This window comes from Dromaius novaehollandiae, chromosome 34 (genome assembly GCF_036370855.1).
Source record: "Dromaius novaehollandiae isolate bDroNov1 chromosome 34, bDroNov1.hap1, whole genome shotgun sequence".
NCBI classification, from domain to species: domain Eukaryota; kingdom Metazoa; phylum Chordata; class Aves; order Casuariiformes; family Dromaiidae; genus Dromaius; species Dromaius novaehollandiae.
Window position 1 is genome coordinate 691894 of NC_088133.1, and position 23509 is coordinate 715402.

A 23509-nucleotide genomic window follows, 5' to 3' on the forward strand; every position below is an offset into this window, starting at 1 on the left:
TGGGTCCCAACTCGGGGTCTCCGCTTGGGTCCCAACTCGGGGTCTCCGCTTGGGTCCCAACTCGGGGTCTCCGCTTGGGTCCCGGCTCGCCCCGCTGCGGAGCGTGGGAATTTTGCTGGCGCGGTTCCCGCGCTGGCGCCACGACTCCGAGGCGGCTCCGCGTCGCTCCGGGGGCTTTTTGGGGCCTCTGGACGGGGAGAGCGAAAAACCCTCCCCGGCGGCGGCTTCTCCTCTTCCCGCAGGGAATAACGGCGGTTTCCCCCTCCCCAAAACCAGAAAGCGGAGAAGCTCCCGAGCGGAGCGGTGGTCCCGGCGCAGCCGCCGCTTCCCCAAGACAGACGCTTTTCCCGGCGCGATGCAACTCCCTTTTTTCCCCCCTCTTTTTTTTTTAATGGAGGAAAAATCCTGCCCTGAAGCCGCCGAAGATCCCGCAGAACATCTGAGGTGGGGCCGGAGGCGGCCGGGCAGAAAAGGGCCGGGCTCGGGCTGCGGAGCATAAATCAGCATAAATTAGCGGTGGGGGGGGACGGAGCAGCCGGAGTTGAGCGGGAGCCATAAGGAAAAAATTAAATAAACAAGGAAATAAATAAATAATTTTCCCGGCCTTTGGGGAAGCCGGATCGCGGGCGGCGGCGCCACCAGGCGAAGGACGGCGGGAGAGCGGCGGAGCGGGACCCTCCGCTCCCAGGCCCGCTGCTCCCACTGCTCCCAGTCCCGCTGCTCCCAGGCCCGCTGCTCCCGCTGCTCCCAGTCCCACTGCTCCCAGGCCCGCTGCTCCCACTGCTCCCAATCCTGCTGCTCCCGCTGCTCCCAGGCCCGCTGCTCCCAGGCCCGCTGCTCCCACCGCTCCCGCTCCCACTGCTCCCAATCCCACTGCTCCCACTGCTCCCAGTCCCGCTGCTCCCGGCCCTGCTGCTCCCAGTCCCGCTGCTCCCACTGCTCCCAATCCTGCTGCTCCCAGTCCCGCTGCTCCCACTGCTCCCAGTCCTGCTGCTCCCAATCCCGCTGCTCCCACTGCTCCCAGTCCCGCTGCTCCCAGTCCCACTGCTTCCACTGCTCCCAGTCCCACTGCTCCCAGTCCTGCTGCTCCCAGTCCCGCTGCTCCTGCTGCTCCCTGTCCCACTGCTCCTGGTCCCGCTGCTCCCAGTCCCACTGCTCCCAGTCCCGCTGCTCCCAATCCCGCTGCTCCTGCTGCTCCCAATCCCACTGCTCCTGGTCCCGCTGCTCCCAGTCCCGCTGCTCCCAATCCCGCCGCTCCCAGTCCCACTGCTCCCAGTCCCACTGCTCCCAGTTCCACAGCTCCCAATCCCGCTGCTCCCAATCCTGCTTCTCCTGCTGCTCCCAGTCCCGCTGCTCCCGGGCCTGCGCGGGGGCGGGATGCAGGGGGGTGGGATGCACCGGGGCGGGCTGCACCGCAGCAGCCGGGCGATGCCCCCCGGCCCCGGCCCTGCGTCCGAGCGAGGGGAGCGGGGGCCCTTCGGGGTCTCGCCGTCGCCGTCGCCGCTTCGGCCGGCTGCAGCGGTGGTCTGCAAGGAGAAACCGCCGGGGACAGTCGCACGAGCCGGAAAACGCCACCGATTAGGGGTGAAACGACCAGGGACGGTTGCACGAGCTGGAAAATGCCACGGATTGGGGGTGAAATCATTGGGGACGGTTGCACGAGCTGGAAAACAGCATGGACAAAGGGCAAAACTGCCAGGGACGGTTGCACGAGCTGGAAAATGCCACGGATTGGGGGTGAAATCATCGGGGAAGGTTGCACGAGCTGGAAAACAGCTTGGACAAAGGGCAAAACTGCCGGGGACGGTTGCACGAGCTGGAAAATGCCACGGATTGGGGGTGAAATCATCGAGGATGGTTGCACGAGCTGGAAAACAGCATGGACAAAGGGCAAAACTGCCAGGGACGGTTGCACGAGCTGGAAAATGCCACGGATTGGGGGTGAAATCATCGGGGAAGGTTGCACGAGCTGGAAAACAGCTTGGACAAAGGGCAAAACTGCCGGGGACGGTTGCACGAGCTGGAAAATGCCACGGATTGGGGGTGAAATCATTGGGGACGGTTGCACGAGCTGGAAAATGCCTTGGATTAGGGGTGGAAACCACCAGGGACGGTTGCACAAGCTGCAAAACGCCACGGACTAGGGATGAAACCGTCAAGGATGGTTGCATGAGCTGGAAAATGCCATGGACTGGGGGCGAAACCATCAGTGATGGCTGCACGAGCTGGAAAACAGCATGGACAAAGGGCAAAACCGCTGGTGATGGTTGCACGAGCTGGAAAATGCCTTGGATTAGGGGCGAAACTGCCAGGGCCGGTTGCACGAGCTGCATCGGGCGTCGGGAAACGCTGACGGCCTCCGTCACCCGCCGCTCGCGGGAAGGAGGGGACGGAAACGGCCGTGGAAAAGGCTCCGCCGGCCGCGAGAACCCGGCTCCAGCCCCGAACGCCGGGACCAGCACATGCAAAACCCACCGCGCGCCCCAACCGCGATGCAAAACCCACCGCGGCGCTGCCGAGCGGCAGCCGATCCCGATCCCATTCCCGCTCCCGTGGCGGACACGTCCCGCAACGCCGCCGGGCGCCTCCGAGCCGGAAGAAATGCGAAGCGATGCCCCGTGCAGTTTTTAAAAAGAAGAGCAATTTAATTTACACAGAAGTACTAAATGTACATAATTCTTTAAAAAAATTGTTATACACAATAAATACAGTACAAAATTATTTTATAGTACTATATTTTGTCTCGAACGGTGGTGGCGGCCGCGGGGAGCGGCGGGGCCGGGCTCCTCGCCGGCACCGTTTGGCTTCGGAAGCGGCGCCGGCGCCTCCGGGGGCGGCGGGCGGGCGGGGGGGGACAGACCTGTTCCGTTATTTTTTTTGCATTTTTCCCTTCTCTGGGTCGGGCAGAAACCGCGGCGGGCGACCGGGCCGAGCCGCAGCCACAAAAAACGGGTGGAAAAGGGATAAAGGCGGCAGCGGCGGCGCTGGAAGCACCGGGAGGAGCGGGGAGCGCGCGGGGCCGGCGCCGTCCCGCCGCGGAGAAGGGGGAAACGACGGGCGACGACCCCGAATCCACGCTTCCCTCGGGGTTCCAAAAAAACAGACACTAAACAAAAGCCAAACGATTTAATACACCTTTTTTTTTTTTTATATATATAGACGTATATATAAAAAAGGAAATGCCAAATGTTTCGAGCCTGGGAATCGCCGTCCCTTATTGCTACCTGGCCGATCGCCCCGCCGGGGCCGCGGATGGAGCGGCTGCGGGAAAAACCGGGTCTCCCGGGAAAAACGTCTCCCGGGAAAAGCCACGTCCCTCCCTCTCCTCCCGCTGGGATCCCTGCAAAGGCGGAGGCCGGTGCGAGCGACCAGAAAAGCAGGGCTGCTGTCGGTGCACCTCTTTCTTGGGTTTTTTTTTTAAGGAAAACGGTAAAAGCAGGAGCAGCCGGCGGCACGGAGCTGCTCCGGCGCCGCGGGAACGCTGTGCCCGTGGGAAGGGCCCGAGCCTGGGCTCACCTCCCGCGGGGGCCAAGCCGTGCCCCTAATTACTATTATTTTAAATCAAATTGCGTTTTCTTCTCCTCTTTGTGCATCTTGCAATGGGAAGAAGCCGCCGCGGAGGGTCGGGGTTGGGCGCGTCGGAGGAGCCCGGCGCGAACCGCGGTGCCTCCGCGCTGCTTTTCCAGCCGGATCCCCGGGAATTCGTGGCCCCCCCGGGGCGAAGCCACGACGGGCATTTGCAATGGGCGTTTAAGGCCTCTTTTTGGGGAGAAACGGAGAGCAGTGGGCGAGCGCGGCCCAGGGAGAGGATTCCCCGCGGTCGCGGTGCCGCCTCCGCACCGGTCGCCCGGGCGTGATTCCGGCTGCTTCCCGGCTCCGGCAGCGGGATTTGTGGTTTCTTCTTGGGGGGGAAAAAACAAAAATAGAGAAGCAGCAAGAGAGAAGGGAGGGGGGGGGAAAGCCCCGGGTTTGCGGCCGTGGGAGCTGCGGGGAGAGGTGCCGGGTCCGGCTGCGCTGCCGCCCTCTGCATCCCGCTCCGCGGGAGGAAAAAACACGGATCTCTCCCTTTCCCAGAAAAAGCTGTCGGGGGAATGGCTTCAACTCGTAACACTGGTGCTCGTCCCGCTGCCCAAGCCCCGCGCTGCCGAGGCCGAGGCCGAGCCGTGCCGGTTCCCGCGCCCGGAGCACCGTGCGGGACGAGCCGAACCCCGGCGGGATGCGGACGCGGATCAGTGCAAGAAGGAAAATAAATACTGTCGAGGTTAAATACTAAAGGCGGTGGCATCGCTCGCCCCTTCCCGGGACCTGCTGCCCCATGCGCTCCCGGTTATCCTGGTATCCCACACTCCTGCTCATCCCAGTTATCCCAGTATCTAATGCTCTGCTCGCTCCTGGTTATCCCAGTATCCTGCACTCCTGCTCATCCCAGTTATCCCAGTATCCTGTGCTCCACTCATCCTGGTATCCCGCACTCCTGCTCATCTTGGTTATCCTGGTATCCCATTCTCTGCACGCTCCCAGTTATCCCAGTATCCCACGCTCCGCACGCTCCCGGTTATCCCGCACTCCTGCTCATCCCAGTTATCCCTGTATCTTGCGCTCCTGCTCATCCTGGTTATCCCAGTATCCCGCCCGGGGCTCAGCCGGGAGCACCCGGAGGCACCGGCCGCTTCCCAAAGATGGGAATTCCCGCAGCGTCGGAGCGAAGCCGCGTTCTCCGGCGGGGGATAAAGGACTCGACTGCGAATCCGATTTTGGAAAAAGCTGGATTCCCCAATCCCAGTGTCGGCGGCTCTGGGAGCGCTGGAGCCCGGCGGAGCGGCAGGGCGGGAAGAGCCCGAGGGAGGAGGAGGAGGAGGAGGAGGAGGAGGAGGAGGAGGAGCTGCTCCTCCGACGCGGATGTATATGTGCACAGGCACGCGCCACCTCTTCATATGCACACACACACGTGCGCACACGTATGCACACACACGTGCACACACGTATGCACACACATACGCACGCGGTCTCCTCTCGGCCCTCAAACGCAGCCAGATAAAGAAAAGAGGGGGAAACCGGCGCGGAGAGGCCCCGGGGGGACGCGCGGCCGACGGTGGGTGACGCTGCACGTGGGGAAGAAGGAAAAACCCATCAAACGCCCCCGGCCGCCGCCGTCGGGGCGAGGACACCTAAGGCGAGGGGGGACGAGCGGCTGCCCGGGGGGCCGTGGCCTCGCACCGAAGCGGCGTTGACCCCCGCCAGCGATTAGTGTTTGCGCTGCCTCCCCGGCCTCCGCTCGGCTTTTTTTTGCCCCTTGCGGCCCGAAAGCCCCCGCGGCCTCTGCAATAACTTAAAAGCGAAGGTAGGTTTTGCCCGGGCGGCGGCTGCTGCCGAGTCCTCTTTGGCCTCCCCCCGCTTCGGCCGGCGACCTGCTCCGCTGGGGCGGCAGCGGGGGGAGAAAACAGGCCGACGGGGTAATTGGGGTTGGCGGTTTGTTACAGAACCTAACTTACACGGCCAGCGACGCCCGGGGGCCCCGCCGGCCCGCCCCGCTCCTGCCGTCCCAGGCCCGTGCGAGGGGTCCCGGGGGGGCCCCAGCGACGCCCCGCGGCGCTCGACCGCATGCCGCCCCGCTCCGCGCTCGCCCTCCGGCTTCCGCTGCGTTCGGTCCCTGTTATCTGTTCAACGTCCTCGCGCCAAGGCCGCCGTTGTGACTGGGGGCAAGGTAAGCGTCCGCGCGGTGCACGGGCGAGGAGAAGGGGGAGGAGGAGGAGTTGTAGGAGGAGGAAGGCGTCCGGCCGCTCTGGCCCCCGGCCTGAGGTTGCTGCAGGTTGAGGATGCTGTCGATGGCGCTCTGCAGGTGCTCGTTGAGGGAGTCGTCCTGGGGGCTGTCGCTGGAGAAGCTGGCGTTGTCCACGTCGAAGGACTCGGACTTGCGGCGCTTGGCCGGGGGCAAGGGCACCTCCCAGGCGAGTTCCGCGCCGGGGCCGTGGTCGGGCGGCTCCGGTTTTATCATCCCGCGGTAGAACTCGTCCTCCGCCTCCGCGAGCTCCTTCATAAGGCCACTGGTAGGGTCGTCGGGCTTGGGCGCGGCGGGGCCATCCTGCGCCGCGAGCGCGCGGGCGTCGCTCCTGCCGAAGAAGGGTGGCTTGGGGCTCTCGGCCGGCCGGCTCCTCTCCGCCGCCGCGGGGCCGTCGCGGGCTTTGCGGGAGGCGGCGATGCCGCTCCGGGAGCCGTCGTCCTGCTTGGCGGCGAGGGCGCCGGGGGCCTTGTCCGCTCTGGGCGCGCCGCCCTTGGGGCCGGCGTCGGCGGGCTTGTCCGCGACGAAAGCGTCCACGTTCTCCCGGTAGGTCTTGCGGAGGGGCAGCCGGCAGTAGGTCGCCGCCGGCTTCTTCTCCGCGGGGGCCGGGGCCGCGTGGTCGACCGTGCCGTTCATGGTGGCGGCGGCGGCGGCGGCACCGCGCTGCTCGGGCGCTTTGGGGAGCCGGCTGGCCGGAGGCGGCTGGTGCACGGGGTCCAGGGCGGTGTTGTGCACCACCTTGCTGAGCCCGGCCTCCTGCTTGATCTTCAGCTTGAGGCCGATGCGGCTGCGGGCCTCGTACGTCTTGATGGGGGGCTTGCTCCTGGAAGGCAAGGCGTCCTCGTCGCCGTCCAGCGAAGGGGAGGCCTTGGCCCACGTCACCGACGGGGAGCCGCCGCTGTGCTTGATCACCAGCTTGGTGGGGTGGAGCTGGGCGGCCGCCTGCGCCGCGGGCACCTTGGGGCCCTCCGAGGCCGGCGCCGAGGCCGGGGCCGCCGCGGAGGAGAGGCTCTGCGAGCGGGACGAGGAGGAGACGTACTCGTCTGCAAGAGAAACGCAGCGCCGGCGTCAGCGCGAGCGCGGAGCGCGGCGACCCGAGAGGAGAAGCGGCGGAGGCGGGACGGGAGCCTCAAGCCCCCCAAAAGCCCCGTGCGCGCGCGCGGATTTGGCCCCCGTTTCGGAGACGCGTCCAGCGCCTTCGCGCGAAGCCGAGCAAGCGGACGCGGCCGGGGAAAAGCGCCGCGGCCCAGCGCAAACCTTTGCGCGAGGAAACCCCACGGCAGCCGGGAACCGCGAGCAATCCGTCAGGAGCCTGAACGCGGCAAGGAACCGCGTAAAGCGACGCTCCAGCTACCGAGACCTTCGCTAGGGAGAGACGGATGGGGAAGGCGACAGAGGAGGTGTAGTCCTGCCTCGGGTGCCGCGGAGCGAGAAAGCGTCGCGCCTCGCTCCGGGAGAGGCAGCGAGCGCAGCACAGCGCGATCGCAAGCAGCAGACAAATAAAAAACCACGTAATTCGTCTCCCACCTGGTTTCTCCTTCGCCAGCTGCTTATCGAGCGCCAGCATGGTCTTCTCCTCCTGTATGAACATGCGGTCGATCATCACCATCTCCGCGGAAGGACTGACTCTCTGCGGAGCACGGACACGAGACCGGGGAGAGAAGAGGGGGGAGAGGGGCTCGTTAGCGAGCGCGGGGGCTGCCTACAGCAGCACTTTTTTTTTTTTAACCTCATTGCACGGTAACAAACCACCGTCTTAACACAGTCTATCAGATTATTTTCTTCCAAAACGTTTCCATCCCCATCCGCAAAGAGAAATGAAGACTCAGCACCAAGTTGCCTCCCGCTGATTTCGTAGCGGGAGAAACACCGGTGATTTGCAAGCGCAGGATTCGGCCATAGATAGAAAAAGCTCTTCCCCCCTCCCCGCTATCGCTGGACTCCCAGCGACCTCCCTGGACAGGACGGAGCCCTTGGACCACGGCGGGGTCCCCCGGGCAAACGGTGCCCCCGTGAACCGGCCCGGCACCGCGCAGGACCCGGGCGGCCGGAGCAGCAGCTGCTCGGTGCCGTGGCAGCGGGCCGGCGCGTCGCTCTTACCCGCGACTCCTCCAGCAGCAGCAGCCGGTACTTGTTCAGCATCGCCTGCGTGCGCTTCAGCAGCTGCGTGGAGACCACTTCGAACTCCTCGTCCACTGCGGGCCAGAGCGAAGGAGAGAGGAAAGCGGGGTTTGCGCGGGTTTTCCGGGCGCAGCTGCACCTGGGAACAACCCGCTGGGGCCGAGATTAAACCCTTCCCTGGCGGAGATGCCGCGTGCCCAGGTCAGCACGGACGGACGGTTCTTGGCATCATCAGCTGTTTGAGCAAACCCACCCGAAGGAGACCCTGAACCAAGATTTCAACGGGATTTTTAGCTGCTGTGAAAACCCCAGGGGACTGTTAGAGCCCACACCAACACCACGGGCGCCGCTTCGACGGCATCTCAGACGATCAAGGGGCTGCGACGGAAGCGCTTTAATCTGGCTTTGCAAAAATTGGGGTCAGAAGCCCCGGCAAACTTCAGCTGCGTCGCGCTGGGGATTTGTGTTTTCCGGAGCGAAGGCACGGACAGTTTCTCTTCTTTTTGGCACTGGACACGTGCACTTGCCTTCTCAGACCTGGAGCTACCGCCCCACGCGCCGCGCGACGGCCCCGGCCCCGCTGGCCCCGCTCACCCTTCCGGTAGTCCTGGGCGGAGGGCAGCATCCCCTGGTAGACGTGGTAGGGCAGGAGCCGCTGCAAGGCGTCCTCGAAGGAGCGGAACGACGTCTTGTAGTCGGGGTGCAAAACCGCTCCCTGATGCTTGTGCAGCTGCTCCAGGAAGCTGCGGGAGGAGAAGGGGGCGGAGGGATGAAGCTGCTGCGGGTCCATCGCTCGCGCAGCCTCCCCGGCGCAGCGGCAGCGACGCGGCTTCGCTCCCGGCTCCGCGTCTCGAGGCAGCGCTTACCAAGCCTCCTTGCTGGGCTGTAGTGTAGGGCCTTTCTTCAGGCTTCCGAGTTTGCCGTCGTACTGCGGGGAGAGAAAGAGCAGGCGTGAGACGGCCGCGCGCCGCGTCCGGGGCGCGGGAGGGATCCTCCGGCCGGCGGCACCGGGAATCCTGCCTGCTTCGGGGGAATTAGGGAGCGTAAAGCGGGAGGGCGAAGGCTGCGACTGCTCGGAAATCGACTGAGTTGTTTCGGAGCTGGGAAAGAGCAAAAGGAAAAAAAGCGCGGATCGCCGAGGACGTTAAGCGCGGAGAAGCGCTTCTGCTCGCTTCGAGCGAGACGGCTCTCCACAGTCCGATATATCCTTTTGGAGTTTCCAGGTAAATGAGATGCAGGCATGCAAATAAATAGCGTTTTTTAAAGGAAAAGCCTAACAGCGAGGCGGTGCACGTCCCCAGGAGAGTCGGCACCCGGCGCTGCGCACGCTCCTCGCCCTGCAGCCTCGAGATGAGGTTGATCCTACCCGTCCCATCCCATCCCATCCAGACGCGTTTGTTCAACCCGTTGTTAAGGAATTTAACGGAAGATATTCCACCTTTCCTCCGGAGAGCTCGCTCCGGGGCTTGCTGAGCTCCACGGTTCGAGGTTTTGCCCGTCCGACCCGCGTCTCCTTGGCCGTTCACCCGGAACCTCCCGTTCCACCCCGCGGCCCCGGGAGCGCATCGCCCCTTTCCCAGCCCCGGCGTCCCGCTTCCCTGCCGGCTTCCCCGGGCTCACCAGCTGCGGGGGCTGCACCGGCACCGAGGGCAGGAGCTGCGGCAGCCCCTTCCCCACCACCTGGATCTGCAGCGGGCCCTTCGCCAGGCTCAGGCCCGGGACGGAGCTGATCACGCCGGGCTTCGGCTGCAGGAGAAACAAAGGTGCTTTTTCAGTGGGAATTTCGGCATAAACGCGCTAAATAAAAATTAACGGCCAAAACACGCAGCGAGAAAGGGCTCGCGGAGACGTCGGTCGCTGGCGAAACACGGGATTGCAACGGGGTTCCTCCTTGTTCGGGTGCAAACGCCAAGTCTACACCGCGTTTTTCCGTGAGATTATCATCCTGCTTTGTAATCCCAGAAATCGGCACCAACAGCCTTCACGTACCATTAAATAAATAAGCACATCGATTCCCTGAAGGCGGAGGAACGGAATTCCCCTCCCCAAAGGTCTCATTAATGCTGATGGCAGTAATTATTTTCCTAGCGCCTTCCGAGGTTCGCGGTGCTCAAAGCGAAAACTATCGGCGATATTCAAATACTCGCTGCAAATTAATTTCTCCCCTTCCCATAAACCTGCGAAGCTGGAGCGGAGTTTTAACGGGTCTGGTTCGCTCTGGAACGGGGAAACTTTGAAGAAAAGGGGAAAGCTGTCGGAGCGGCCCCCTCACCTGCACGGGCTGCTGGATGGCGAGCGCTGCCCCCGGCTTCCCCGGCGCCGCCGTCCCCTTCCCGGCGGCCATCGGTGCCGAGACGCCGGCGAAGGCTTTGCCCTCCGCGGGGGCCGGGGCCGCGACACCTGGCAAAGACGAGACACGGCGGCGTTTGCAGGCATCGAGCTCGGATAACAAATAACCGCGCCCGGATCGGGGCGGCGCGGCTCTTCCCGAAGGACCGAGATTTAGGGGAATCGCGGAAAGCCGCGGCCCGTGTTTTCCACGAGGTTTTGCTACGCGGCTCCCGGGAGGACTTGGAAAACGATTCAAGCCGGGGCTCCGGCCGCATTTGCAAAAAGGCGCAAGAGCAGCTGACGGAAACGCGTCTTTCGGCTGCTTTCGGGATGCAACGAATAAATTTACGGCAGCGGGAAAGGGCAGAGGGAGCAAAATCCCCCACGATTTCATGGAGATCTCAAAGAAACAGACCCAAGGTGCAACGGAGCTGCACGGCGAGGCCGCCCCGAGCGCGGAGCTGCCAGCGGGGCCCTTTCCCCCCCGAACCGCGACGAGCATCACCGGGGGGGCCGAGGCCCCGCTGGGGACAGGGACGGCGGGAGAAGCCCCCCCGCACAGGGCCGGGGAGGGGGCGGCATCCCCCGGTGCCCCAAAACCCCCCCAAACCCGCAGCGTCGCACGCGAGAGCAGCGCCCCGCGAGCCCCCCCCCCCGAGCGGTACCTGCGGGGGCCGTGGGGGCGGCGGGGGCGGCGGGGCTGGGGGCTGCCGTGCCCCCCGCCGCCGGCCCCGGGCCGCCCAGCAGCACGGCGGGGGGCTGCTGGCTGCCGAAGGGGCCCAGCGCCGGCGATGCCTGCCCGGGCGCCGGCGGCTGCTTCGGCTGCAGGATGATCCCCTGCGGCACCTGCGCGGGAGGGAGAAGAGGCACAAGGTGAAAAACGCGCCCTCCCCCTGCCAAAACCACCCCCCCGGTTGCTTTTACAGCCCTAAAGAGCCCCAAAACGCTCCCGCTGGGGAGGAGAGGGAGGATCCGGCTCGCGGGGGGGCCGGGAACGTGCCCGGAGCAGGCGAGACGGCTTTTATCCAAAATTCGTACGCCGTTACATGAAAAACGAGGTCAAACGTTGCCCTTTCCCCCCTCAAAATAAGTAAAAATCAATAATTGCAGGCTGATTTTAAAGGCTTGGCTTTTCCAGACCCCTGCTCCGCTGAAACCACGGAGGCACCGTTGCGGGAGCGGAGCCCGGGGAGACCCGGCGCCCGATTCCACTCCCGTCGCCGCAAACGCCTCCGCTTCCACCCGCATCGCTCCGGACCCGACGGAGAGGCTGCAATCGCGGGAGGTGCCCGACCTGCGAGCGCCGAGCGTGACGGTGCGGTACGCGTTTGCCCAAAGACGAGGGACGCGGGGAGACGGGACCAGAGCGAAGCACGCCGAGGGAGAGATGCGTCGCAGCGCGGTTAAATCAAGGTTATTGCATTTTTTGCAGCTCGAGCTGCGGGAGCGGCAGCCGTCCCCGAGCGCTGGCGTCCGAAACGGGCTGGAGAGGCTGCAAAGTGCCCGTGCAACCGAGGCAGGAGCGGCAGCCGGCCCCGGCGCGTGCCGTCCGGGACGGGAAGGCTGCAAAGCGCCCGTGCAACCGAGGCAGGAGCGGCAGCCGGCCCCGGCGCTCGCCATCCGGGACGGGAAGGCTGCAAAGCGCCCGTGCAACCGAGGCAGGAGCGGCAGCCGGCCCCGGCGCTTGCCGTCCGGGACGGGAAGGCTGCAAAGCGCCCGTGCAACCGAGCCCGAGCAGCATCCGAGCCCGAGCAGGCGCCTGCGAGCGACCGGGCCGATCCTGCCTTCCGCCGCCGCGCTCAGCCCCGCCGGCTGCGGGCTCGGTGCCGCCGCCGCCGCGACGCTCCGGCTCCCGGCCGGCCCCGCGCGCGAGCCTCCCGGCCCCGTTTACCTGCGGGAACCTGTCGAGCACGGGCTTCTGCGGCGCGGCGGGGCTGGCGATGGCGGCGAGGGGCTGGAATTGGCCGGGCAGCATCTGGAAGGCGCGCGGCGGCGGCGGCGGCTCGGCGGCGAGGTGCAGCGGGGCGGCGGGGGCCGCGGGCTTGCCGGGGGCCGGGAACTGCAGCGGGAAGTGCGGGGAGGCGGCGTGCGGCGGCGGCTCGGCGTGCAGGCGGGGCGGCTCGGCCGGCGGTGCCGGCGCCGGGCCCTCGGCCGGCGGCGCGAAGGGGGCCGGGGGCTGCGAGGGGGGCCGCAGCGGGTGCGGCGGGGCGTAGAGGGCGGGGGGCACGGGCGCTTGCGGGGTGCAGGAGCGGGCGAGCGGCTCGGAGGGGGGCCGCGAGAGGGGCCGCGACGGGGGCCGCGAGAGGGGCTGCGGCTGCGAGGGGGGCCGGGGCGGCGGCGGCGACTGCAGTTGCGCCAGGTGCCCGGGCTGCAGCTGGGGACTCTCGCCCAGGGGCGGAGGAGGTAGCGAGTGGGACGGGGAGGCTCCAGGCAGCTTCTGCTGCCCTGCAGGCAACTGAAACAGAGAAGCAAAGAGGGAGACGTTAGTCCGAGCTCGGGGGCCGGCCCTTGCCCCGCCGCCCGCGCCGCTCCGGCGTTGCGGCCCTCGCACCCGGGCGCTGCTCCGGCTTTGCAGCCCTTGCAACCTCACTCCCTCCTTGCTGCGGCCCCCGGGCGCATCCGCTGCTGCCTTCCCGCGGGAACGGCCCCCGGGGGCTCCGCGGAGTCCCGCTCCGCCGGCCGGGGCTGCCCGGGGTTGTTAATGGTGCTTCCTAACTGCTCCCGCAACGGGGTGGGAAAGAAAAGTAAAACAAAGTCTCGGGGCAGCGGAGAGCAGCTTGCAGGGGGAGAGGGAGAAAGAGCAGCAAATGCAGCAGCAGCAGATGCAGCAGCAGATGCAGCAATGCAGATGCAGCAATGCAGCAGATGCAGCGATGCAGCAGCAGCAGCAGCAGCAAATGCAGCGGCAGCAGCGGCGCAGGGGTGAGGGCGGGCGGCAGGCGAGCGGGAGCCGTGGCGGAGGCAGGGCCGGCAGCAGGGACGCCTCGCCGGCGGTTCCCCTGCCCTCGGCGGCCACAGGCTCCCCGAGTCCGCGCAGCGCCGGCCGCCGACGATCTGCTGCTTCTTGGCCTAAAACCGAGTTTACCGGCCGTTTTCCACCGCGGTGACCGGACGCAGCCGGCCCGGCTGCTGCTGTCTTTAAAGCAAAACCGCGTCGCCGGCTCCATCCGCGCGGATCCGGCAGGGAGAGGCGACCCGGGGCGAGACCGCCGCAGCACCGAACCGCGACGGGAGACTCCCCGCGTGCCGCCGCCTTCCCGTCGCAGCGACGTTTGTGGCTCAAAAGGCCCAAAACGAACCGCCAAGAGCAAAACTACGCGTGTCCACGCCTGTGTCGCCAGTGACATCAAAAAGGGAGAGTTTTAGAGCTTCCCAGGTACTTTTATCAGTGAAGTTAAGAAAAAGGAACAAAGAAAGGAAGAGATTTAACTCCCTTCTCTCTCTCCTGATTCAGGGACTTGGATAAGCTCTGGACAAGGATCCACCATCAAACAAGAATTCAAGGAAAAAGAAAACCCACGACAGTGGGAATCTGATAAACGCGTGAAAAAACCTGCGGCAACGCACGTACGAGACCGGCCGCATCTCACGCCTGCGCTCGCCACCGAGCCCAGCTTCGCCGGGGCTGGAAAACGCGTGGGAAAACGGGCGGCACCGAAGCGGATCCGCAGGGACACGGCGCTTTTCTGCCCGCCCCGAGGCCGCTTCCGAGAACCGGACTCAGGTCGGACGGTGGAAAACGCCGGGGCCGAGCCGGAGGGAGCAGCTCTGCCGGACGCCGCTCCGGCACCGCCGGCTCTCGGCTACGGGATGGCCCTAAGTGACGGCGGCTGCCGGGGCCGGGCCGGGCCGGACCGGGCGCGTGGCTGGCGGAGGCTCTGCCTCGCCCGGCGGGACCCCAGGAGCTCCGTTCCTGGCTCCCGGTGGCTCCAAGCTCAAGCACGTGCTCACCACGTGCACCGCCCCGTCACGGGCAGCTCACGGCGAAGAATTACGACGACGAAAGAGCGCTTCCGGCAAACGCAGCCCGCAACAAACACCCGAAACCGCTGCTTTTTCAAGCCCCCCCCCCCCCGCCCCCCCGTGCTCTGCGCCTTCCCCCGAGGGGCTTCACTCGCCTGCTGCAGAAACATCTGCATGGAGTCCTGGTTGAGGACGGCGCCGGCGGCCGCCTGGCCCAGGATGATCTTCTCGGGGCTGGGGGCCAGGCCGGGGCTGGGCTGCGAGGCGGCGGGCAGGGCCGGCGGCGGCTGGGCGGGGGGCGGCGGCGGCGGCGGCGGGACGCTGAGCTGCAGCGGGGCGGGCGGCTGGGCGGCCGCCGGGACGGCGAGGATGGAGGACGGCTCGCCGGCGGGCAGCGGCGGCGGCGGCGGGAGCAGCCCCGGGCTCTGGCTGCTGGCGGACGCGGGGATGCCGACGGCCGGGCTGAGGCTCTCCGCCGCGTTCAGCATGGCCACTTGGCTGGGCAGCGTGACGCCCTGGATGACCGTCTGGCCCGGCTGGCTGATGGCCCCGCCGGCCAGCGAGGGCTGGCTCTGCGTGGTCAGGCCGCCGGCGAGGGAGACGGGCATCTGGAAGAGCGCGGGCTGGCCCACCTGGCCGGGCTGCAGCTGGATGGGGGCGGAGAGGATGTGAGCGGTGCCGTGGGCATTCTGCGAGGCCAGCACCTGGCCCAGGTTCAGCTGGCCGGCGAGGTTCTGGTTGGTGAGGATCTGCGCCGGCAGCGCTTGGTTGGCTATGAGCTGCCCGCCGGGGCCTTGGCTGGCTATGATGTGGGCCTGCCCGCCGGGGTGGGAGGCGGCGAGGATCTGCCCCCCCATGCCGGCCGGCAGGGCCGAGAGCTGCTGGGGGATCTGGACGGCGGAGGCGCCGGCGAGCTGCCCCGGCAGCAGGAACTGGTTCTGGCCCTGCAGCACGGCCTGGGGCACGTGCTGCGCCGGGATGACGATGCTGCTGCCCTGGTTGAGCAGCTGCACGCTCATGGGCTTGTTGAGGGCCGGCTGCTGCGGCGGGGGCTGCTTGAAGACGTTGGCGGGGAGCCCTTGGGGGAAGCCCGAGAGCACGACGTTCTGCCCCGGCTTGCCGGCCATGAAGGTCAGGTTCTGCTGGGCCTTCTGCTGCTGCAGCGCGGCTTCGTTCTGGATGGTCAGGGTGGCGTTGTTGGAGCCGAAGGGCTTGGGGGTGATCTGGTACAGCTTCTGCTGCAGGACCCCCGCGGGCTTGGGCTGAATGGGCGTGGGCGTCCGGTGGATGATGACGTTCTGCGCCTGCACCAAGGGGCTGCTCAGGTTGGAGGTGACGGTGAGGGGCTGGGAGCCCTGGGCGCCGGAGACGCTCCCGAACATCGAGTTGCCGTTCAGCGTCGTGGTGGCCACGGCCGGCAGGTTCTTCTGGATGACGAGGCCGGCGTTCTGCGGCGAGACCCCCGTCGAGGCCAGGGTGACCTGCTGCTGCTCGGGCGCCGGCTGGGCGATGTAGCTGCCCACGGGCATGGCGGCCACCTGGGAGGGCTGCACTTGCTTGGCGATGATCTGCTGCGCCGACTGGTTGATGGCCATCACCTGCTGCCCGACCACCTGGATGGGCCCCAGGCCCAGCGTCCCGCCGGGGCTCCCGTTGGGCAAGCCCTGGAGGTTGGAAATGGGCTGGATGGTGACGTTGCCCAGGCCGACCTGCTGCAGAAAGGGCTGCACGCTGATGGCCTTGTTAACCACGTCCGCCCCCACCGACGGCTGCACCAGCGCTTGGTGCGTCAGCACCGCCGGCTGCTGCAGCCCGATGAGGTCGGCCCCGCCGGAGAAGATCTGCGGGGCCCCGTCCGCCGCCGCCTGCACCACCGGCTGCAGCGTGGGCAGCTGGAAGGACCCCAGGTCCAGCTCGGCCTCGGCCTCCAGCGTCTGCTCCGTGATGTTGGCCTCTTGCAGGCTCTGCTGGAGGATGTCGCAGGGCTGCTCCGAGCTCGGCAGGGCCGCCCCGCCGCCGGACGGGGACCCCAGGATGTCATCCTCCAGGAAGTCGAGGTCCACGCTTGTCGCGGGCTGGCTCTGCTCGGCGTTCAGATGGTTGCCGGAGGGCTCCTGCACGTGCAGCTGGGGTTGGAGGTCGGGGGGAAGAAGAAAGAGAAGGAAGCGTTGAATTCAAGCGCACCAAAGAGGGTTCCACACCGTTCCCGGCCGCCCTGCGTCCTCACCGGGACCGTTACCGCGAAACGGCTCTCGCGAGCCGCCGCAGAGCTAACGAGGCGAGCGACTCCGCCACGCAGCCCGCGCCTCTAATTTACCGAACACGCAGGGCCGCCAAGACGCTGTGCAAGACCCCGAATAAACGCACGGCATCGTTTCGGGGCGTAAAACGACTTGCTTTAAGTCATGAAGCGAGGCAACGGCAGAGCCGGTGAACGGCCTCCGAGAGCAGAGTCGCAGCTCCTCTGCGTCAGGCTACGTGATGCCGTTGGATACGGGGAGACAACAGCGCTTGCAAAATACTCCTTGCCTTTCTTATTAACCGAAGGCTAAAATTAAGCTGCTGCTTGAACCAGGAGTGGAAATTCCACGTGCTGAACCAAATGTCAACCCCACCAACCCTGCTCCCCTTTTTTTGCAGGTGCTCCAGGGTCGGTTCACCCACCCCGGGCGGGCGCTCCGCCACGCGCCGGCCGCCCTTTCCCCGTCCTCGAGCCGCCGGGAAGCATCGAGCAGCAGCAAAGGCGGCATCGGCAAGGACCACAAAAACGTCGGAAAAGCCACGTGCAGCCTAACGCCAGCCGCCGCCGCCGCCTCCACGAGGTCAAGTTTGGTAAAACGCTGATTTTAAACGGTTTGTTCCAATTTTCTAGCAGATCCGAGCAGAGCTAAATCTCAGCTTTTAGGAAAGCTTCTCGGCTTTCCGACGAGTACAGTAAAGCGCCAGGAGTTTCATTAAAATTCTCTGTAAAAATGAAGTGCGATGTGAACAGGAACGGAGGAAAAAACCAAAGACCCTTATTACGATGCAGCTGCAAACACGGAAAAAGCGGCAGAATAACACACGTCCTCGCGGGAGGGAAAAATGAGGATTTTCAGAATCTATTTCCACTTATTTCAACGTCACTGCGCTGGCGGTCTGCAAGGAAATTGGAGCATCCTTCGACTCTAAGAATGAACTAAGGGGAAGGTGACGAGACATGTTTTCTCAAAGTTTTTTTTTTTTTTTTTTAAGTATTAACGTTCTTCCAAATCAATTTGAGGTCTGAGAGTCCTGCTGTTGGAGCTATTTCTCTGTAAATCTTGGGGAATAATCCCTGCGTGCTACCTATCTACTGAACCTGGAAAACGGATTAAAAACAAGCCTGCGAAACAAAAGCAAAAAACCAAAAAAAAAAGGAGGGAAAGGTTTCTAAACTAACATTCCCCAAGTATAAATCAAAAAAAATACATACCCCAGCACCTTCAAAAAAGGCACTGGCTGCATCTCCTGTGTTGTCCAGGAGATCATCACTGTCAATCTGTAATTGAAAAGATTTCATTTTACTTTCTTTCAATAGAGTATGTTTAAAAAAAAAAGAACTCGGTGCCGAGCGGCAGCCGTGGGAGCGGGCGGTCGCTGATGCGCAGCCCCAGCTCCCCTCCCGCGCGCCGTCTCCTGCCAGCAGGCATCAAACCTCGCCTAAAAGCGCCCAAAACCGGGCTTAGAAAAGGGCTCGTCCTGCACGGCCGCGCAGCAGCCGACTCCTTTGCGCAGCCGCCAGCGATGCCAGCGGCACGTTTTCGGGAGCTGCCTAGCAGAAAGATGCCCAATGCATTTTGCGCAGGTCACCAAACCGCTGCCGGCTGATTATAATAAAGGGTTTTAATTGCTCTGGCTGTCGGTCGCTAATTGGGCTCTCCACCTCGCACGGGGCTCCCTGGTCGCGGCAAAGCCCTACCGACCTCCAGGACGGGATCCTCGCCTGCTCGCTGCTCTCCTCGAAAAGAGCCCTAAGGTCTCAGAGCGATTCTGAAGTTCGGTTTTTCTTTCTTTAAAAGTTCATCAGCATTTAAACTTTTTTTTAAATAAAGTTTTCAGTTAATAAAAACGAGTCGTTGCTCACCTTTTCAGATCCATGTAAAAAATCATTCAAGGCCTGAGGATCGCTGCAAAACAACATAGGAAACTATTTAAGGAAAGAACACATGACCCACTTTGAATCTGGAGCAAAATACGCGTTTCTAATTAACGCATTAACATGACTCCGGGTCCTCCCGCGCCCCGACCGCCGGCAGCGCCGGCTCCTCTCCCCTGCGAGCATCGTCCTGCAGCGTTTTGGGACCAGACCCAGGTTCCCAAGCGCGGGCGCTGCCTGAAACCATTGCGGTTGGCAAAACAGCACCAACACCACATTTATTCACGTTATTCCACATCGGGTGGAGCAAGTAAATTGGGGGATGCGCAGGGAGGACCTGGTGTTTTCTCAGTAAGGAGCAGCCGGGCGAAACGGGAAAAGGCAGCTAAGGAGAGAGGAGCCCGAACGGACCCAGCGGCGGCCGGAGAGACCCTTCGGAGGGGCTTTGGGAGGCCGGCAGGGTCTCGCAGAGCGGCTCTGGGACGCCGAGCCCCGCGCCGGAGCGATCGAGGCGATGGACTGGGATCGCCTACGAACGGGCTGCAGCAGAAATTCCCTTCCCACCGCGACGCCTCCCTCGAAAACAGCACGAGAGGCGATGAATTACCCCGGCTTCGTGCTCGCGACGCGGCGCTACTTACCAAATTACATCTAGCAAGCACCGGCCATCTTCATCATCCATGTCAACTGGAGGGGGAGAGAGAGAGACCACGTTAGCGGGGGGAGAGGAGCTGCCGCAGGGCTGTGGCACGCTCACGCGTCGCTCCCTCGCGTCCCCAACGCGGCACTTTGCATTTCAAAAGGCTGCTGCTTCCCACGCAGCCCTACCTACGTGCACGCACCGTTCCATCTCGCTCGCGGCTGCCGAGCGACCTCGGCTCGTTAGCGTTAGCCTTCCCGCTTAGGTGCCGGAGGTGCCCCAGCCAGAAAGCAGCTCTGCGGAAGAGGACCACGCTTGGGCTCCCGATTGCAAATAAAACCCTGAAACAGTCGGATATAGCAGCCACGGGGGCCACCTGCTCCGCTGGGTACGAAGTGTAACGTCACGTCTACAGAGGTTTGCGCTGCGCAGAACCAAGAGACGCAAAGTGAGGTTTCAAGGCGATGGTCTACGAGCCTTAGCGGTTGGAGGAGGGTCGATGCCCTAGGGAGGCATCAGCGTTCGGATACGCGTGTTGTGTTGAACGCGATGAGAAGAGCGTGCTGCAGAGACCTGACCCGCTGGGACGCTCCTCACCCGCAGCAAACCCTCCCTGCGAAACCTGGGGCTGTTTCTGCACTACGGACTACGCATCTGCCATCGGCTTGATGCTATTTATCGAGAGCAATAATCACTTCATCCAAATATCCACGGTCACCTGTGCTGAACGGGTTGACAATCTTGCAACCCGAGACCTTCGCGAGACAGAACCATCTGAACATCAACCGTGAGGCCACCTCGGTCCGAGAGCCGGGCCCCGGGCAGGAGGGAGCGAGTGTGAGCACAGCGGTTTCCTAGGATTGGGGAAATTCAGGGAGAAGGTGAAGAAACGGGCAACGAGATCGCTTCCCAGCTTTGGGACAGGCAACTCGCCGCTCGGCTGCCCTCCTGCCAGGGGAAGGTCCGACCAGCTGGTCCGCGGGCTGCGACGGGCCGGGGAGACGGAGCCCCTCCGCCGGCAAACGCTGCTCGCGGGGACGGTGCTGCTCGGGGTTTGGGGGGACCTGGCACAGGAGTCTGCTGGCCACCACCACCCGCACGTCCCCCGCACGTGGACGGGGTCGTTCTCCAGCCCTCCCTGAACAACCACGGTTTCAAGCAGAGGAAACACCGTACTACCCCTTTCCGCTATGTTTTTGCGCTAAACTCGGATCCTTCAAGAAGGATAAAGAAGAAAATTAAAAGAAAAATCTCATCTTCTACAAGCAACACTGGTGATTGAAGATAAAGCCCAAGTAGCGCCAGGGCTTTCCCAGCCTACAAAGGTCCCGAATAAAGGTGGGTTTTTGGAAATATCGGCCCTCAATAGCGCCCGGGTTGTTTCCTTTGAGCAACAAACCTTCCTATCGGCTGGATATCAGAAATACTGCTGCTCCGGCTTCTCTCCGGACAGCTCCAGGATGGGCTTCAACCGCCGCTTCCCTAACTCGACAGTCTCCGGCAAGCCGTACTTTGGCGCGCTTTGCTTCGGGATTTCCTCGCGATAACCAGCCTGGCCCCAAGCCGCCCCTCAGCAAGGCCCTTCTGTCGCCCGGGTCTGGGAAACGGTGGGGTTTTCGGTGTTTCCCCCTCTCCGGGGCGCGGGTCTGCAGAGTGTAACGGCACGGAGGCATCGACCTCCCTAGCGAGGTGCTAATAAAAACCAAACACCAGCGAGAAGAAGCAGCAGTTGCATCACTAGACAAAAAAGATAAGACTGGGAAAGCCACTGCCTTAGAGGAAAAAAAACGTAGGAAAAACGCTGAGAGGCTGAAGTCCACGTTTTTGGGTGACCTGACTTCAACAGTTGTTCTTCTTTTCTGTAATTACTCATTTGCTCACCTGAAAATAATCTAAATACCAAAGGGAAGCTCAAAGACCGCTCGACTCCGAAGACGACCATCACCTCAAGAGCACAAATACCCTCTTCTGCGTGTGCTGTGTTTTAAGCTAGAGCAACGACTTGCCCTTGCTCGGCACCTCCAAGCGCAGCGGGAGCTCTGCCCGCGCGCCCATCGCTCGCCCGCGTCCCAGACACCGCGGGATCCAGCACAGGACACACGGGTCACGTCTTGGCTTTTTTAAACCAACGTTCCCGTACGCCACAATTCAAAAGATTTACGGAAAATCATCAGGGTCCAGCGCAGCTCGGAGCAGGGCTGGAAGTTGGGCTCTGCCGCGCAACGCAAATGAACTTCGGGGCTCGTTTGCACTTGGAGATTTCACGGATTTACCCTCAGAAGTGCCGACTGCACGCGGAGTCGCCCAGCCCTTACGACGCCTGCTCACGCCGCGACCGCTTTTACCCACCTAGTCAGGAGAATCCAAAACGCTACGTAAGCGGTTGAAGAAAACCCCAAATCCTAAAGAAATAAAAGCACCTCCAGCCTACGCTGCCCCTTCGCTCCTCTCGGATTCGATGGAGACGACGTGCGCATCTCCGGCAGCCTCCCCATCCGCTCGCTTCCATCCGCACGCTTTAAACAGAATTATTTACCCACGTTTCCGATGCAATAAAACCAAGTAACGGCTCGCGCCCCGATTAAATAAGTTGTTCGATGCACCATAAACTCCACTTAAGAGGCGCCACGGCTCGGTTTGCCTCAAAAAGGGAATTTTCAGGCATGTGGATAAAAGGATTAAGAGGTTTGGCCGGTTCGGCTGTAATTTCTCATTTCGGTGCCCGGGGGGGAGCTTCGCTCCTTTCCACAGGTAGAAAAACAAAAACAAGGAGAAGATGCTGCGGACGGCAGAATATTAGTGTCCTCTCTCCTTAACACCCGCACATCTGTGACCGGCTACACTCCTGCTTTCTTTATATTTTTGCCCAGAAACTTCAGGTGCTAAGAACAAATACGAAACCAGCACGGAAGTCGGTCTGGCGGAGAAATCTGCCGTTCAGGCGGGTCCCGCCGACATCTCAGAGCATCGACGTTTAACAGATCTAGAAGGCAACTCCCCCCCCTCCATACATTAATTTTAACGTTATATTTTAAAGCATGCTCATCATGCAACGGAGAATTTGTTAGCAAACGGTTTCAAGGTTTCGCCATAAAATGCGCACCGGAGACGCACACTGCGATCTTCTCCCTCCCTCCAAACAAGCCTGGGACTGACGCCGTCGGGAGCCCAAAGGCACCTAAGAGCCGCCGGGAGAGAGAAAATCCCTCTCGTTTCTGCAGCTTCTGCTCTCAGCGACTCGTCAGGGTTAAGGAGCGCAAACCGGCTCGCGTGCGTGTGCACGTTACCTCCCAGGGGCTTGTTTACAAACAGCCGAGAACAAAAAAGCGCCAAGCAAAATAGGGCAGCTTCGTCGGGCAGATGTATTTCTTCATTTGCAGTCAAACGCGGTAAGGAACGCCGCGGAATAAATCGGTGGATCGCTACGGACTTCTCCTTCTTTGCATTAAAAACCCCCTTGCGATGAGAAGTCCTGAACTCAGAGACACCTTGTTGCTGCTCCGATTTCTACATGATTTCTACAGGGAATCGTGCGCAGGGAATCCAGAGAGCGGGGAGAACACAAACACCCTTCCACCGGGTCGGAAAACGGAGCGAGAACCGACCGATTCCAAAGCAACCGCAATCTGCAGGTCCCGAGACCTGTCTCTGCTAGAAAACCTGCACTTTGCAACTAGAGGAATTAAAGGTGGGACCACGTTTAGTTGTGGTTTAAGAGCATCTTCCAATTTTGCATTTCCCTTTGAATAAAGGGGAATAATTGTCCACTTAATTACACCGATTATCGGTATCTCGCCAAATTTGGGTGGCTGAAATCAGAACCGGGTTTTGAAGCGGGGATGTCTTGCAGCTGCGCTTACCGGCTCCAGCCATGGATCGCGCTGGACGTGCCCGCAAGGAAAGAGATGATCCTCGCCCCAAAAGCGCCCGCCTGGCACACTGCGTCCCACAAAGTTCAAATCACGGCTCTTAAGTGAGGGTTAAGTTTCTATTTCATTAATTTTCTATTAATTTCATCACGTTAAAACTTTTAAATAACTCAAACGCTTAAAAAAAAAGCCAAACAAAACATAGATTGTTTTAAGTGCTGTCCTAGAGCAACGTGACTTGCGTACGTCCTTCCTGTAAATACCCAGGATTTGGCCTAATCCACCGCTTTTTGACACTTTTCTGCGGCGGTTCGGCGAGCACAGCAAGCCCTGAAGGAGAATTCAGCTTTGAACAGAAACGGTTAAAAACCTGCTTTCCCTTTTGGCTTTTCGTAAGCCAAAACGAGACCGTTTTGGGGTTATTAGGCTGGTGGCTCCACGCCGGTGCAGCTCCGCGGGCGAGCGGCGGCGGAGACGGAGGGAAAGGGAGGGAGAAACTCGCAGGGACTATCCCGGTTACGCCGGACATAGCTACAGCGGAAAAATCCAAGCGCGGGCACGCATGCACCAAAAAAAAAAAGAAAAAAAAAGAAAAAAAACGTGGGATGCTTACAGTTTGTTGCGTTAGCTGCTGCAAAACCCATGCAGGGAAAGAGCCGCTCTGCAGGTTTAGACGGAGCCTCTCCCGG

At 62.6% G+C, this 23509-nt stretch overlaps 1 protein-coding gene across 2 annotated transcripts in view; it reads right to left on the reverse strand.

Moving 5' to 3' along the window:
- Positions 1-2621: 2621 nt before the first annotated feature.
- Positions 2622-23509, reverse strand: part of BICRA (BRD4 interacting chromatin remodeling complex associated protein) — a 52079-nt gene continuing 31191 nt past the window's right edge. Inside the window, exons 2-14 of one of the 2 annotated variants that reach the window (XM_064503132.1) lie at positions 18953-18998; positions 18300-18342; positions 17649-17714; positions 14350-16320; positions 12123-12686; positions 10897-11077; positions 10173-10300; positions 9521-9646; positions 8767-8828; positions 8495-8643; positions 7880-7974; positions 7307-7409; positions 2622-6822 (exon numbers count right to left, since the gene is read on the reverse strand). In XM_064503132.1, the coding sequence (XP_064359202.1) occupies positions 5654-6822; positions 7307-7409; positions 7880-7974; positions 8495-8643; positions 8767-8828; positions 9521-9646; positions 10173-10300; positions 10897-11077; positions 12123-12686; positions 14350-16320; positions 17649-17714; positions 18300-18342; positions 18953-18993 (4698 nt within the window). In that variant the 5' untranslated portion in view covers positions 18994-18998 and the 3' untranslated portion in view covers positions 2622-5653. The remainder of the gene's footprint in view (positions 6823-7306; positions 7410-7879; positions 7975-8494; positions 8644-8766; positions 8829-9520; positions 9647-10172; positions 10301-10896; positions 11078-12122; positions 12687-14349; positions 16321-17648; positions 17715-18299; positions 18343-18952; positions 18999-23509) is intronic. The other variant, XM_064503133.1, reaches the window with a different exon arrangement.